Genomic DNA, 18,073 nt, shown 5'->3' on the forward strand with positions numbered 1-18,073 from the left:
TACCTAAAACAATATATATTTATTCTCTTGGCACATCTTGGCAGCTAAATTTAGAATAGATTAATCGATAAAAAGATTGTGAATAGGAAAAAAATGTTCTTGAAATAAATCTGTATAAATCCTGAATTATAAACCTTTTTAAATACAAGGTTATGAAAAAAAAACTATTTTTTTCTTTTTATTAAAACATTGTATCTTTTCGCCAAGTCACAAGCTTTTTACACGGATATTATTTTTTTTAATAATAAATCTTACCTTATGGTACACAATAACACAACACTACTTTTTAAACTCACTTTCTATTCAGAACAACAAAATTCGAAACTTTATGAACTAATGACAGTAATTTTACAATGTGAAATAATTCAAACAAACTTTGATATTGTCATTCTCGCCATGGCCACCTCTGTTAATATTAAAATATAATATTGCAGAAATAATATCTATGGGGCCCTAGCTCCAAGATGAAATATAAAAAAATATTTTTTTCGACATTCAATTTTTTTATTTATTAATTCCTAAATTACATAAAATGACCTATGTGGGTCGGTCCGATCCGATGCAGTGCGCGCCCTCCTTAATAGGTATTTATTGTATATGTTGTAAAGATAAAAAGGTTAAAATTATAATCTTATGGTGTACAAAAGGGTATTATTTATATTATTCAGACACTCTGATTTTCCTGAGGGCATCTGCACGTGTCATGATCCCTATATCTGACTCCAAATATCGAAATACTGGCGCCACTTCAGCTGGTACTTCCTGTAATTTCATTAATATCAGTTTGGGCATGGATTATATTAATTTTTATTTAAATATCAACCTTATTAAGCAGGGGACCGATTTCTTTCCATGAAAATGCATATAAATTTGTTTTGGTATTCAGGGGGCCAAAATCCAAAATGACTGGTTGGTCTGGATATGAGAGTACTACATCAAAGGTATCTAAAAAAGAACAGATATTTTTTGTATCTTGCGTAGTTTATTAGAAATTTACAGTTTTTTCTAATAAATTTTTCCTTTACGTTTTCTGTGAAAAATTTCTGTAATTTTTCAATTATTTCTTGTCCTTCCTCTTTATAGTGATTGTAAAAAGTAGGCCAATCCCTAGGTGTTATACCTATAAAATATACCGAATAAAGATAAAACAAATTCATCTTTTACAGGTAACTTGCCCCTTAAAATGTTATTTATGACAATACATCTAAATTCTGCAGCAGGATGAATACAAATCCATTTCCTTAAAGCGATACAAAAAGGTATTGCTTTAACATTTGAAAAATCTTCTTGTATAATGGTTGACGTGGTAAAATATAGAATAATATCGTCTATATTTTGAGCCTTCAGTGTATTACCAACACTAAACATTTTTGCATCCTTAAAAGTAAAACTGATCGTTATAAAACTTTGTAGCTTTCCATATTATTCCATACCATTGGAGCATGCCAGTTGTTTTTCACAAAAACTGTTTTTCCTAGACAATTTAAGGCGTTTTTAAGTTTTTCTTTAAACTCATTTGGTAAAACTACCTCTTCGTCCAAAGTTTCCTCATCATCGGATATTTCTGAGGCTTCCTCATATTGGAACTTTGATAAAATATCTGCAGGTATTTCCAGAATAAGAGTTTTTATGGCAATGTGTTGGAATTTTTCGTACCATGAATCGATAGAAAAATCTTTCCAGTCTTGTGTTTCCTTTTGTAAATAAATTGTCAGTTATTTTATTAATAATCAATGATAAATATATAAATTTTCTTACCAGCATATTTTGAATTATATGGGCAAATAAGTGGGGTTATGTAGACAAATTAAATGTCAATATTTTGTTATTTTTTGAATTTTAGTGTTGGCAACATATGTTTTTAATAGATGTAACTCTGGTTGTCTATAGCATGGGCGTAATTTTTAAACTCTATAGCCTTGTTTATTAGGTTTCCAAATAAGTGGTACAGGGTATTATTTATTATAATACCGCCCTTATTGACGATTAAAATAATTATATAACAGGTATATGATATATTTAATAAATTGATTAAAAACTGTAGTTTATTTGATTAGCTGTTTGAAAACTGCATTGGATGTTGAGAAAAACACTTTAATATTATGTTTGCCATCACCATTTATTGTATAATTTAGAAAAATATCAAAGGGAATATACAAAGGTGTACTATACAGACGTAACGGTATCTTATAAATAAAATATTGCTAAAATTATAAAATATTTACTAAACGTAATCACATTATTCAAGACAAATATATGTTACTATAACATACAAGATTATATGATAACGCACCATATCTTAATATCCTATTACAAATTATTTGAGTATTTCATAAAGTAATTTTGCTAAAGGTTTTAAATATAATATTGCATTTCGTAATTCTATAGTTACTTAGAAATATTTACAAAAAACTCAATCATTAACGTTATGAGTACGGTAATTAAATCTGAAACTTATTAGTACTTAAGAAAGAAATGTAACAATTTTAAAGTCCCATAATTTTTAGTTAGCCTAACAATAAAAAAGGGTATAACCAAATGCGTTAGATTTAAATAGTTTTATGAATGGTAGAAGAATTGATTCTTGAAAAAATCAATATGTAGAAGAGCCATTTCGAGTAAAATAATATTAAAATGATGGAATGTACAATGAATTATAATATTTTTCAATCCCACTCTCCAATATACATTGTCCGAGGTTGTGGAGGTATATAATTCCTGGTAGGAATTGGTAATCGCCCATAGATTTGGTTATAAGGCGATTCCATCGCATCAGAATCTGAAATAAAGGAATACATTATTTTTTCTTATTTTGAGATGTCAAAAAAATATTACCTATGCCACTTTCATAACTCCTAGCGTGCCACATCGAATGGGGGTGGATTTGATGATGATTCATGTTCATTTGTTGATGCATCAACATTTGTTGTTGCTGTTGTTGGCTTATGGAATATCTTTTGGAAGGCATCGACTCCTTAGATTTTGTTTTTGCAAAGTTCGGAACTCGAGCTCTCAATCCACAGTAATAAGGATCATCTAATAAAAGAAATAATAATTTATATTATTTAACGAATTATATGTTATAATTAACTGTAAATAATATTTAATTACATTATTTATTTTTCATTAAAATTTACTATCTGTTTTAGAAAATGGCGAATGCGCCGGGAAACGGACAAACTGAAATTTTATTCGGTTTAAAAAAGATTTTCTATTGATGTTTTTTATAAGAAATTTTATTTATGTATTGACTTTCCATTGCTCATAAATGTGGTATTTTTTGTGCCAGTTGTTTACTTCTAATAAAAAGTCATTTTTACTCCGAATAGAACATGCTTTTTTTTCAAACGTTACAAATAATTTAATTTAAAACAATTTTAAACGTCCCAAATAATATAAAAAAAATTTAAAACTAATACCTTGTAAGTAATTATATTTCAAGAAACTATGGTTACGGCTCTTTGGATTTGACACTTTATGTCAATTTTATAATATATTTTCCTAAAATTGCTTTACTTTTATGCCTAGGTGTTAAAATGATTTTTTTATATTGTCAATCACGTCGCAAAAATTAATACTTTTGTGACGTTTGAAAAAAAAAACATTTTAAAAAATATATTTTAAAATAAAATATAATTTTGCTTACCATATTTTTTGTTATCTTTCGATTTATCCTTATTATTTCTGGATGAAGGGAACGCTTTAATCATGTTTTGTTCTTCTTGATCGTCATAATCAGGCTAAAAATTTGGATAGAAATAAAAAAAAAATTATTTATATTCATACAAAAAAAAATATTTTAAAAATTTGATAAATAATTAAATTAAAAAAGGACATTGGTCTAGCTGATTAAAATGGATATTATTATTCTATCAATAATTATTTCTTAATTGAAATATTATAAAAACAAGTCATGTCGATAGTTTTATTTTGAAATGAAAGCAAAATAAGTACTATACAAAAAGCGATATATGTAAAATGTGGTCTAGATTTATATTAAAATAAAACCAAGGTAACTGCTGAATGAAGTTGAAACAAAGTGGCTGTTATTTAATATTTTTAAATGCTTGAGTTAATTTGATTGGTTACTTAACAACCAGGAATTGATAGAGCCTAGATTATTGTTCTTTTTATTTCCAATATATATTGAGAGACGATTGAGAGCCGCCGAATTTTTGTTTAGTTTGCGATCGGTATTAAAGACAAAAGTGCTTTATTAAAATGGTTTATAGGCGTGGAAATAGTAATTATTCTGAAATCGTGAGAAAGGGTTCGCAAGACTACGACACAGGCTTGTTGAGAATGTCACGCTCCAACATTAACATTGCATAGACGTTTATAGTAACCTAGATTCGTAGAGTAGGTGTCATCAAATCGAAGTAGAATTTTAAATATTATTTTACCGGTCTTCAATCGCAGTAATTTTTTTTATATTTATTCGATATATATTTTTATTAATTTATATGTTTTAAACCATTGTTAATTAATTTTATGATGTAGAATAAGGAAATATAGAAGCCTTTGTTATTTACGAGTGCTCTATTCGTAGGCAATGTTTTAACAATCGTTCAAAAACAAGGGCTAAAAAAATGGATCCTCTCACAAGACCGAAGCATTTAAACCTTTAACGCTTTATATATTCTAAAAGTAGGTACATAAAATTTCCTACACATCCTAAAATTTTCATAATTTTATCACCGTACTTACTATTTTTCTGAGCGTCTTGAAAATGTGTAAAAAAAGCCAAAAATTCATGAAAATTATTGGCGATTTTGATCAAGTTGAAAAAATTAATTTTCTCACAAAGCCAAAATATCTAAGCCTTCGTAGGTGTATATATTCTGAATCTATACAAAATTTTCTATAAATGCTGAAATTTTCATAATTTTATGACTATGTTTACTATTTTTCTAAGGCCTTTGAAAATGTGTAAAAAATGGCCAAAAATGGTCATTTTCTCTCATGAAAATTGGCGATTTTGGCCTTGTCACCGATTTTGTTAAAACTGCTGTTATTTACTAACTAAAAGGTGTAGAATAAGAAAATATAGGCCCTTGTAGTCTTACAAGAACAGTAATGGACGTAGGGGACGTTTTAACCATTAACAACCGAAAAACAAGGGTCGAAAACATTATTTTTCTCACAAAGCCAAGGTATTTAAGCCTTCAAAGATTTATATATTCTGAATCTACATAAAATTTCCTACAAATCCTAAAATTGTCTTAATTTTATCACCATGTTTACTATTTTTCTGAGAGCCTTGACAATGTATAAAAAATTGCCAAAAATGGTAATTTTTCGACTTTTTTCCATACATAGATATACTCATGAAAATTGGCGATTTTGGTCAAGTCACTGATTTTCTGAATACTGCTGTTATTTACTAATTAAAAGGTGTATTAAATTAATAAGAAAATATAGGCCATTGTAATCCTATAAGAACAGTAATGGACGTAAGGGACGTTTTAACATTCCTCAAAAATAGCTGAAAAACAAGGTTCCACAAAATTAATTTTCTCACAAAGCCAAGGTACCTAACCCTGCAAAGGTGTATATATTCTGAATTTACATAAAATTTCCTACAATCTTTGAAATTTTCAAAATTCTATGACCATTTTTTTTTATTTTTTTGAGACCCTCGAGAACAGATATTTTTTTACTTTTATTCAAATAACTCACACTCATTACTCATACTACAGTCTTTTTGGCATAAATGTAGACAACATTTTAACCATTTAATTTCTGTAAAATCAAAAAAGCAATAGTTGTTAACAAACAGTTTAAAAATATTCTAAAGATATATGCAAATATAAATGATAAAATAATGTTTTCTTGGCGGTGAACATAACAGCAGCAACAAGACCATTTAATGAAGTAATTTAGACACACCATCGGCCATTAGACAGTCAGCGTAAATAAATTGGTGGCCAGTAAACAACAAATAAACGCAGAAATTCTTGTCGAACTTGTACATTGTTAATGGACGTAGATTTAACGACATGTACATGCAAAGAGAAATTACTAAAAGAGCCAGTGCTTACTAATAAACTCGCAACTACAAGACTCTTGTTAAGAAACAACATATTTTCATTTAAGCAATGTTTCGCCCTGTATCTAGTTGCCTGGGCGTGGAAATAATGTTTTTGTCGGCGAAATCAAGTAGGCAACGACTTTGTATCGTTCCAGATCAATGAAATAATTTTATATTATCGAAAATAATGTTATTTGTAGAGTTTTGAAGATAACGTATTTTAATTTAAAGTTTAATTTTAATTTTAAATCTGTCTATTAAATCATGTGGAAAATATAGTAAGAAAAGTTGTAACTTTGGTCCTAAAATGACGAAAATTTCAGGGTTTCTAGGAAATTGTATGCGCTTTTATTATAACCTGGCTCTACTTTTATCATTATTATTAGAACTTAATAAATTAAAAAAATATTTTTTTACGTGTAAAAAATATTTTTTTGCGTGTAACAAATGGTTTTTTTACGTATAGCAAATAGTTCTCTACTAAAACAACAAATAAACGCAGAAATTCTTGTTTTTATATCGGGTGCGTCTCAAAAGTGGCTCACCCCCTATAACTTTTTTATTTTTTCAGATAAAACAATGAGATTTGGTATGTTAGTATATGACATAAATTAGGATTGATAGACGAATTCAATTGTTTTCGGTCACTTCCTATTTCACCGGAAATGACTACAACTTTTGATTTTTAAATGGCACCCCCGGTATATTTTTACTTTATTCGATAGAAAATGACACTCGGCATTGAATGAATGACATATCATATGTCAACTTTGGACATTTTACATATGGTTTATTTGAAATTATAACATGCGGTTTATAACGACAATTTGACTCGAAATACCAAGTGTGTGGTATCAAATTATTCATAAAAAATGCTTTTTCCAAATATGCTAATGAGCCACCTTCGTTCCATTTGAAAAAATTGAGATATGATTAAAAATACGATTTGGACATCTTTTAACCGGCCAGGATAAGACACTAGACGATAAAAATCTATTTTTCCAAAGCTCCTTGATTAAAAATTAGTGTTTTTAACACAGCCAATGGCATTCTAGATTGAAATTTAAAATACAATTTGTTTATGAACAAATATGTCAAAAGTTGACATATGATAAGTCATTCGATTCAGAGTGTCATTTTCTCTTGAATAAACTAAAAATAATACCGAGGGTGCCATTAAAAATCAAAGAAAACAATTGAATACGTCAATCAATCCTAATTTATGTCATATACTAACATATCAAATCTCGTTTTTTTTATCTGAAAAAATAAAAAAAGTACGCACCCGGTATAATGTTTATAATTAGCAAGATATGTCTTGTAAAATCCCTCCATCCAATATTATTCTTGGAAAGATTATATTAGTTAATAATAGTTATATAACCAACACTGCCTTAACAATCATTACAGTCATATTGTGCATATATTTCCGTAGTTTAAAATTATTGCTAAGTCACCGGTTTGCATTGTTACTGAATTAATTATTAGAGATAAGAATAAACACTTTCATAAATAATCCATTTCAAATTCTGTTTGATTTCTTCTACAGAATCCAATTTGCAATGGCGATAAAAAAGAGCTACCAAGACAAATCCGTTGATTAACAATTTTATGAAGCACCGAGAAAGTACGGATCTTAGGCAATAATTAATTGATTTTAGCATACTTTTTTTGGTAAAATACACGAAATATTTGAGTATAACTTTCATTTGAATTATTATATGTAAATTTCATCTGGTTTTTAAGTCAGTTATAAGTCGAAAAACAATGAACAATTCCATGTCGAAACAGTTCTTTAAGCTGCGTAAAAATCGTCTACAAGTCGTGGTGATGTAAAGGTCTATCCCATCGGCAGTACATATCACATTATTGCAAATGTATACAAAGCAAAATTATTTTGTAGATCTCGAACGATAGAAACCCGGTTGCTTACCTGGCTTCGTCTTGTTGTAGTCGACGAAACATTACTTTAACACCCAGTCGGTGTCGTGGCTACAGGGTGAAACATTGCGCCAACAAACGTATCATGTTACCCAACTATAAATCTATTAGCGTAGATTAAGATGCGGACAATTCCTTTTTTTACCTCGTAACATAGGTACGGTCTTATAGATGTGTAGGTAGAGTTTTCATTATTATGAAGGGTTCGAAAAATCGATTTTCTTACAAAATCAGAGCACTTATAAGTCCTAATATTGTTATATTTAGTAAAAGTACATAGAATTTTCTATACACCTAAGAAAATTCAAAATTTTATGATTTAGGTTTACTAGTTTTCTAAGAGCTTCTAATTTTAGCATATAAAATTGGATATTTTGGTCATATTACCGATTTTGATAAAATTACTTATATTTATTAATAAAAGGCGTAGAAAACGAAAATATAGACTATTATGACCTTAGGAGTACGGTATATTAGATGTAGGCAAAGCTTTAACCATCAAAAATCGCTCAAAAATAAGGATTCAGAATTTTTTTTTTCACAAAACTGTAGTATTTAAGCTGTAATATTTTTATGCTTTCTAAAAGTACATAAAATTTGCTACAAACCCTGAAAGTGTGTGTTAAGAATCTAGTGATAATAATGATAATAATAATAATCTAGATAATAACGTATTGCAGTAGGGTAATGTCAAATAAAACAATATTAGAAACATCCTAAAAAGTGACAGCGGCCGACTAGATTTTTTCCTAAAAAAATTACAGCTGCCCACTAGATTCTTGATCTAAAAATGTTTTTTGTCCTGACATGTAATGCTTTACATTTTATTTTTTAATTTCAAATCGGTGAGTTTTATCAAAAAAACACAAGAGATAAAAAAGTTTCTAAATAAACTAAACTATCAAAATTATTTTTTTCTGCATGTGTTTGATAAGATTTTTCTTTAAATTTCATTAACAAGAATGATAGGGGTAGTTTATTTCAACCCCTTTCACTCATTTTAAAAAAGTTAAAAAATTACCAGAAAGTTTATTTTCATAACAGTAATGCTTCCGTAAAATTTCATTAGTCTATGTCTTTTCGTTTTCAAGATAAAAAATAAAAACATTATTTTTCCGCCATCTTTGTACCGCGATATCTCCCTAATGGTTGACTTTTCACCCAACGTTTATAAAGCAAACTACCCTTTATTTTGAACAAGGAATCACCCCCTGAAGTTTTTCGCATTTGTTTTGAAACACCCTGTATATAGTCGTGAAAATTGGCAATTTTCATCATGTCACCGATTTTGTTAAAATAGCTGTTATTTACTAACTAAAAGGTGTAGAATAAGAAAATATAGGCCATTGCAGTTTTACGGGTAATGGGCGTAGGAGACGTTTTAACCTTTTATCAAGAATAGCTGAAAAACAAGAGTCCACAAAATTAATTTTCTCACTAAGCCCAAGATACCTAACCCTGCAAAGGTGTATATATTCTGAATCTACATAAAATTTCCTACAATCTTTGACATTTTCAAAATTTTATGGTCATTTTTTAAATTTTTTTTAAGACCCTCGAACATTTCCAAAAAAAAAATTCTTGGATCTTTTCTGGGTTTTCTTTCTTGTAAATTTAATCTACTACCTATGTTGCCATATTATCGAGAAAGTATAGTATTTAACTAAAAAAAATTCAAAATATTTCGAATTTTCAAAAAAGAATCGCGAAAAAACCTCATAATAGTGTTTCTGGGGTGGAAATATACTTCCCCTAAAAATATTTGCACTTATTTAAGACTCACTCTGTATATGTATAAGTGTGGACTCTGTATATCGGCAAGTATCGTCAGTTTTAACAAACTGTTATGCATTTCAGGGCGATTCTCGATCTGTAAAGCTCGCTGGAAGGAGTTGAAAGGTTCAAAACACCTACTCCATTATAATAAACACATAAATAATTGGTCAGCACTTACATACATGCCACAAAACGATATTATCGGGGTTAATTATTGCCAACTAACTATCTGCTACTTTATATATATTTTGTTTTGCCTTCTTTAAACTAGTCTCTGTCTAAAAATAGCTTAGACGAACCCTTGCTGGAACCTTCCTACGTAGGAGTTGCTCTTTTTTACAATGTTTTTCAACGGCTGATGTAAAAACCGTGTCTACAAGGTGTTGCTAAAAAAGCTTTATTGATTTCAGAAGATACGACCCATGTATCCAAGTAATTTGAATAAAGAGCGTCTTAGATGACTATATTTTATTGTTAAGGAACAAACATTGGGGTGTGGTTTTGAAAATTCTTTAAAGAAGAATATTTTTTTATTCCGAAATCAGACTGCATCTATCAGATCTAATGAAAGAGTTGCGTGAAACAACCGTTTATTTACTGTATTATTAAAGTTCTATGAATATGTGGATTAGCAGTTTAAAAATGGATTATATGATTTTAATATGCGTGATCTTCGAAACTATAGTTATTTTTTATACAGGGTGTTTGGAATGTTTAGAATGAATTTTGTTTAAGAATACACGCTGTATAAACAATTTAAAAATCGCTGGTTTTCTCTTCAAGTAGAAAAAACAGTAATAAATTTTCATAGGACATTGTTAAAACGGTGAAAGAACAAAATAAGCGCTGCAATGACAGTCGGTTTCTAAACAACACCTGTTCGAATGCGTTGTATTGATTGGCCGAGTATTTTACTAAAATCTAGTTTATTTAAGAAAAAATACTGCTCTACATAAGCCGTTTTGTTTTCTAGTCTATAAATTTCATCGGTTAACTCATACAATATGCGTGTTCTTAGCAATCCCGCCTGAAAGACGTTTTATTTTATAGTTAATTATGATAAAATTTGCATGACTTATTTAGCGTACAGCCTTGGACAAAATTATAGAGCCGTCTCATAAGTTAAATTCGATTTCTTCTTTTCTTTTCGCGATATATTAATTGGCCGAGTTAAAATAACGCACGTACAGAAGCACGCACAAGATCGATGGCGTCTTTTGTGCGTTTGCCATCCTTCTTAGGCCATTTCATGGCCCATTATGGTCTAATAAATAACTGTTATTGTTGCATTAATAAAAATCTTTCACGCTGAGCCAGTTCAAGGTAGCTGAATGGCTTTATTTTCGCAGATAAATCACGTATTGTCACTAATGTATGTACATACATTAAAAAATGGAGCACACTGGCATCCATCTTCATAAGAACACTTTAGGACTTAATTTATTAACTTTATTAAAGCCCGTAAACGCTACGTTAATAATTTTGATTAATGAGTGGATCTTCGATGAATTACGTCAATTTTAATTATTCGTGATTTAGGTTTATTCTTACCTTAGGTATATCGTGCGGGTACATATCTCTAGGTGGTAATTTTGGAGGCTTATCGCCTCGTCTTTGAGCGTGCTGTTGACTCTGGAGCATCAACTGTTCTCTGGTAGCGGCAACGCTGCCTCCCGCAAAACCGGAACTTCCGGAAGAGCCGCTTCCGTTTCCGGCAATGCTGTAGGGATCTTCGTCGGGTATGGGGATGCGTGGTCTGTTCTTTATATCCATTACTCGTTGTACTGAAAAGGGAGATTATTATCTTTAGCTTATCCTAAGTTTATTTTTTGGTATTTTTGAAAGGCAGTTCAAGATTTGACAATTTTTGGACTTGTTATTCACTAATTCTTAAGATGTGGGCAAAGTTTTAACAATTAATATTTTTTTCAGAAGGAGGTGTTCCAAACTCGATTTTTTACAAAAAGATACACATAAAATATACAGGGTGTGTCTTAAATAAGTGCAAATATTTTCAGGGCTGGTAGATCTCGATTTACCGCCTTTTCAGATATTTTAAGTCCATAATAACCGAGTTATTTGATCTTGAAATTTTCAAAAAAAAAGTTTTTTGATTAAATTTTGAGAACCACTGGAGCTTTCCTGGGTTTTCTTTCTTGTATGTTGCCATATTATCAAGAAATTATGTTTTTAACTAAAAACTAAAAAAAAATCCAAAAAATTCCATTTTTTTTTGGCGAAAAAAACCTCATAATCGTATTTCTGTGGTTCAAATTACTAGCTCTAAAAAGATTTGCACTTATTAAAGACTCACCCTGTATATACAGGAAATCTACAAATACTGAAATTTTCAAAATTTTACAATTTCATTTTTACTATTTTATGATGGAATTCATGCGATCAAAGATTAGTAGCGAAAAAAAAACAGTGGGTCGATGCTACAGTAGTGTTATATCACGTCGCATTTTTTCGCCAAACAATAGAAACTTGTGTAATCTAAATTAAAAAAAACCTGAGAGAAAATCGTGTTGAAATTGAAGCAAGAGCAAACGCTGTATCGTGTATTCTCTTGCGCGAGGAGGCGTCTCATTGAATTAAAAAGATTAATTTTTGATTTGTTGTGGGTACACTGAAAAAAATATATTTATGGCTGCTGGCCTAGTTAAAATCATTTAAATTCTTGCTGCTTATCATTTTAAAAGTTCTCAAAATATTCATTTTCTTTTCTCTAAATTTTCATTTCTTCACTAAATTCCATATTAAGCTTTTAAAAACCCTTAATGCCTATTAATAAGAAAAAAAAATCGAACCACGCATACAGGGTATTTTTTTTCTCGTGTACGACGTTTCGTGTATTAATTAAACACCGATTATTAACAAGCGGTGTTTGTTCGTTTTTTTTCGCGCATTTGAAAAGGTCTGCAATTAATCTTGTTGCGATTATAATGAACATTCGGTAGGCTTTGCATTATCAGCGCCTCATCAGAATTCTGATACTTCTTTAAATTAAACTTACAAATACCTGTGCGCGCCAACAAAAATTAAACGGCATTGGGACCTTTTTTTGCGTCCGTCGTTCTAAGGCCGTTTTGATACTTTACATTAAATGGTACAGGGTGGAGCAGGTGATAATTCGCAAAAAACCCACAGTTCAAGGTCTGCCAGATTTCGATCTAATTATATATTTGCGCAGGTTTAATACTTCTTAGATTAAAGGGAAACTTACAAAGTATAATTATTTTAAGCTGACTGACGTATTTGTAGATTGTATGGGAGTGACCCCTTTTTTGAGTTATAATTCATATCACATATCATATAGTCTAAAAAGTTAAAAACTAAAGTTTTGTCATATAAAAGTACTATATAACGTTTTGTATTTAATAAAACCACTATTGAATTCTTAGGACTTGTTGTAGACAACTTGTTAAAATGGGACTTGCACATCGAAGCTTTATCAAAGAAACTAAGCGCTGCCTGTTTTGAGCTAAGATCAGTGTCTAAGGAACTTAACTCATCAACCTCTAGAATGGTCTATTATGCCCTTTTTGAGTCGCATCTTCGTTATGCTCTTCCATTCTGGGGTACTTGCTGCGCGACAAAATTTCATCGTATTTTCAAACTTCAAAAGAGAGCAGTTCGGTATTTATTGGGACTGAACAGTAGAACTCACTGCCAGAATTTCTTTAAAAATTTTAAAATACTGACTCTTCCTTCTTTATTCATTTTTTAATCCGTTTGCTTAATCCGCAAGCACATATCTGCTATTCTCGAAAGGCTACCTCACAACTATCCACTTAGGAATGCGGAGCACGATCTTTATCTGCCAACCCCTAGCTCAGAACTAGTTAAAGACTCAATACTGTACAATGCCAAAAAAATGTACAATCATCTGCCTTTGGATATCAAATCGCTTTCATTCTTTCCCGCATTTAGCAAAGCTCTGAAATCGTACTTACTGGAGAGAGCCCTTTATGCGGTAAACGACTTTTTTATTGATCAAAATAAAAACACTAAATCACCACAATACACCAAAATACTTTTACTTTTACACTGGACGCGCGTTTCGCTAACCATGTTAGCATCATCAGCAGATGATTATATACTGAGATAAACTGAGTTTATAATCATCTGCTGATGATGCTAACATGGTTAGCGAAACGCGCGTCCAGTGTAAAAGTAAAAGTGTTTTGGTGTATTGTGGTGATTTAGTGTTTTTATTTTGCTGTGTAACACCAAAGGTTCCAACCCTCAACTGTCATTTTTTATTGATGTTTAATCTTCAACAATTGTGAATTTTAATGTAATTTTTTTTGTATATTTTTTGTACTTTTGTTTGTTTTTTAAATGCTTTGTCGATGAAGCTATTTTGGCTTTTTGTACAATAAAGCTTTATTTATTTATTATATTATTTATTATAGTCTGAGGACTTTTACAGAAGCCAGTATCTGAGACGGTTTTACAGGTTTTTTTCCACCACCGATATCAGTCGTACCAAATTAAAAAAAAACTAAACGTAGATAGAGAAATAATAAAATAAGGAATTCTATACTATATTACATAGGATCACCATGTATAATTCTTAGTACCCGAGCATATAAATCATAATAATAATACAGCCGGTGTAGTTACTGAGCGTCTGTCAAAAAGCGCGAAAAAAGGTAAAGCGCAACCTGAAAAAAGGTCTCCCATGGTAGTTTTCTTGAGCGCTTCAGAGCAGCTTCTAGAGAAGAAAAATGAGGCATTACTGGAAACCGCAAGAAAAGCTTTTGTGCCAACTGCCCCACGATCATAATGAATTTGTTACGATACATCTCCGGCGCGTTGCACAACTACAATGCCACAGACCTGCATTTACGTAGTATTTATTTTAATGATGTATGGCATTGCCATTTTTTCACTACCATAAATTAACGGTATATTGTTATTTGACATGTTCGCCTCTTCGGAACCACTAACACTTCTTGAAATTCTTATTTTTTTTATTCTTTTTTAGATAATATTGTGACCATAATTATTTCTCAACAATATTATTAAAGAGCGTTAGTATTTTCTCAAGGGCAAGATTTAAATATTTTAATACCTACCTGGTGGTAGTTTTGATTTCAACATATCCATGGCGACCACATTGATAATGAGCACCCAAATAGGACATTCCAACAGTTCTTGTTCGTTTTTAACAAATGCTATTGCACTAAGACATTGACATTCCAGTCTCCTGCGGTCGGGGTATGCCCGTCTTAACTCCCTGTTCACATTTGACTGGAATTTCTTCATGTCAAACAACTTGACGGGTTTTTCTGGCTCTAACGCCGAATTGGTCAGTTTCAAAATTTCGTTTCCTATTGCGTTTTCGTCGTCTTGTCCCGTACTTTTGATATACACGTTGCACTTCGATACTCGCTTGATTAGTATGTTCCCAGCATCATCCATTTTTATTTTCACACCCTGTAAAGAAAATCAAAAACAGTTAATCTTGCACTGTAAGAAAATCTACAAAATAAAATAGTTATTTTTTTTCAACACTGACTGCTGCGTTCATCCAAAGACATCCATGTTAGACAATGACGAGCGATTCGAAGTACTTAAGCTATTGAGAAAATTTAGTAGCGTTAGTTAGGTGGAATAGATCGACAGAACAATAAGATTTTAATCTAATTACTTAAGAAGCACCCTGTATTGTTATTTTTATCTGAGTGAAATAATGAAGGAGCCCCCGTACTAGCGAGACACGGCAAGAAAGCCAAGATACAGGCTACTAGGACAAATCTGCTAGTCTTAAACGGCAATTAAAAAAGTCTTTGCGTGTCTCCCGACAATATACGCTTTGTACTTGGATAAATTTAACTCGGCTCTAATTATATTTATTAAGTACTTTTGTTTATACGAGCTGAGGACGATGCCAGCTACTCCCTCCAAGGTTAAGCATCACTGTTAGGAAATGTCCATTGGTTATCTACGTCAATACGATACTTAGAACCCTATTTTTGATTTGGAAGAACTTTTAGAGAAATTAACTGAATAGTGTATTGATAAATTCACTTAAAACCATTTGCTAGGAAGATTCTTCCTTATAAAGAAGTTGCCTAGGCATTTTTAATTCCTTAAATAAACTGAAGTAATAAAAAGACCCGACTTATATCCGTTTTTTATAGCGGCAAGTTCTAAAAATCTCTCTCAAATGCCGACAAGGGACTTCATGCTCAGTTAGCACATCGATTTTATGTAAATGACATTGAAAAGTGAAACGACACGCGAATAAATAGATGTCAAATATTTTTTCTCAATTAACACAGTCGGCAGCATACTTTCTTGAACACACCTTGAAACATCAAAACAAATATTTATAATTAGCCACTATTAGGCGTAATAAACACATTATGGCGAGCAAACCGGTAAAGAGTAGCCTTTGGCTTCATAGATCGCCAGATTACAGGCCAGTTCACTTTTTACTGGATCATTTCAGATAAGATTTAAAAATAAAACCGAAACGGAACTCTTTATGATATACGATTATTTCTACTTGTGGCATATACAGGGTGTCCCAGAAATAAGTGCAAGTATTTTAAGGGGTGGCAGATCTGGTTAAAAGAAACATATTTTTTCTTTGCCATTGAAAGTGTGAAAAAGATATTTCAAAATAACCGGATGCGTCTCAAAAGTGGCTCACTCCTATAACTTTTTTTTTTAGATAAAAAAACGAGGTCTGGTATGTTAGCATATGACATAAATTAAGATTGATTGACGTATTCTATTGTTTTTGGGCACTTCCTGTTTCACCGGAAATTACTACAACTTTTGATTTTTAAATGGCATCCTTGGTATATTTTTACTTTATTCTGAATAGAATGACATATCATGTGTCAACTTTTAACATTCTCGCTTAATAAAAAATTAATTACTTAACTTATTTTAATTTTCAATTTAGAGTGCCATGGCTATGTTAAAAACACTAATTCTTAATCAAGAAGCCTTGGAAAAATAGATTTGATTGTCTAATGTTTTTAGTGTCTTGTCCTGGCCGGTTAAAAAATACTCAAATCGTATTTTTAATCATATCTCATTTTTTTCAAATGGAACGAGGGTGGCTCATTAGCATATTTGGGAAAAAACATTTTTTTACGAATAATTTAATACCACACACTTGGTATTTCGAGTCAAATTTTCATTACGAACCGCAAATTATAATTTCAAATAAACCATATGCGAAAATGTCAAAAGTTGACATATGATATGTCATTCTATTCTGGTTGTTATTTTCTATCGAATAAAGTAAAAGAATACCGAGGGTGCCATTTAAAAATCAAAACTTGTAGTCATTTCCGGTGAAACAGGAAGTGACGGAAAACAATTGAATACGTCAGTCAATCCTAATTTATGTCATATACTAACATACCAAATCTCGTTTTTTTAACTGAAAAAATAAAAAAGTTATAAGGGTGAGCCTCTTTTGAGACGCACCCGGTAACAGATGTTGCACTATACTTAATAGTAATCTATAATCATTAAAAAATCTACATTGAATAACATTAATTTAAGTATTTTTTTGGAAATTTAAAAAGATGAACTTGAAAACTTATAAACATACAGAATGTGGATAACGGAGAGGTGGCAACATTGCATTCTCTCGCAGCACTATAAACAAGTTTTGGGAAAATGAACAAGCGGCACTCAAAAGTTTTTCAATATTTATCAGAAAATGTCAAGAAAAATATAAAATTTTCAACATGGGCATGTTTCTGGGGTCGAACTGTACTACCAGCTAAAATACTTGCACTTATTTCTGGGACACCCTGTATATTAATACTTACGTGGCCTATGTGTCTTTTGAACTCCTCTGTTTTTGGGTCTCGCATTGGATTGTCAAAACCGCACAAGCCAATTCTGAAACAAAAATTACATACTTAGGTAATTTCAACTACATCTACACATCTTATTTGTTGATACTCAGTTGACAGTTCATATTTGTAGAGCTATAAATATCTCAAATAGTTATTCTAGTTTAAGACTTTTCCGCAAGTCGACGACTGTGAGTTTTATTATCACTAAAGGAAGAGAGTTTATGGGTTTTAGGAAATTTAATGCTTGGAGAAGGTTAGTGTGTGCATACTTAAAGAAAACTGGCATTAGTGTCTCGAAAAATTCACTTATTGTAATTTAAATCTTGTTGGCAGGTCTCGGTGCATGTTTATACAAAAATGAACGTTGAAAGATAGCATTAACATTTGGGATTTTTATCTGTGTTCAAGTTGGGTTTGGTATAATCAGCGGAGCCGATCTTGTTTTATTTAAATTGATGTGAGCTGCCTTTGTGTGTAGTTCCGCCTC

General features: G+C 30.9%; 2 protein-coding genes across 3 annotated transcripts in view; both read right to left on the reverse strand.

The window, feature by feature from the left end:
* Positions 1-334: 334 nt before the first annotated feature.
* Positions 335-1,833, reverse strand: LOC115875034 (cell division cycle protein 123 homolog). Its single transcript, XM_030890370.1, has 6 exons — positions 1,759-1,833; positions 1,434-1,694; positions 1,176-1,377; positions 998-1,120; positions 824-945; positions 335-762 (listed from the first exon to the last, which is right to left on the reverse strand). The coding sequence occupies exons 1-6, from the start codon at positions 1,762-1,764 to the stop codon at positions 661-663; spliced, it is 816 nt and encodes a 271-aa protein (XP_030746230.1). The 5' UTR covers positions 1,765-1,833; the 3' UTR covers positions 335-660.
* Positions 1,834-2,205: 372 nt separating this feature from the next.
* LOC115875032 overlaps positions 2,206-18,073 on the reverse strand; it is a 115,897-nt gene continuing 100,029 nt past the window's right edge. For both annotated transcript variants that reach the window (XM_030890367.1, XM_030890368.1), the window contains exons 4-9: positions 17,557-17,629; positions 14,833-15,193; positions 11,300-11,532; positions 3,647-3,740; positions 2,836-3,036; positions 2,206-2,779 (exon numbers count right to left, since the gene is read on the reverse strand). In XM_030890367.1, the coding sequence (XP_030746227.1) occupies positions 2,667-2,779; positions 2,836-3,036; positions 3,647-3,740; positions 11,300-11,532; positions 14,833-15,193; positions 17,557-17,629 (1,075 nt within the window). In that variant the 3' untranslated portion in view covers positions 2,206-2,666. The remainder of the gene's footprint in view (positions 2,780-2,835; positions 3,037-3,646; positions 3,741-11,299; positions 11,533-14,832; positions 15,194-17,556; positions 17,630-18,073) is intronic.

This window comes from Sitophilus oryzae, unplaced genomic scaffold (assembly GCF_002938485.1).
Source record: "Sitophilus oryzae breed Bouriz unplaced genomic scaffold, Soryzae_2.0 scaffold_1318_pilon_pilon, whole genome shotgun sequence".
Taxonomy (NCBI): domain Eukaryota; kingdom Metazoa; phylum Arthropoda; class Insecta; order Coleoptera; family Curculionidae; genus Sitophilus; species Sitophilus oryzae.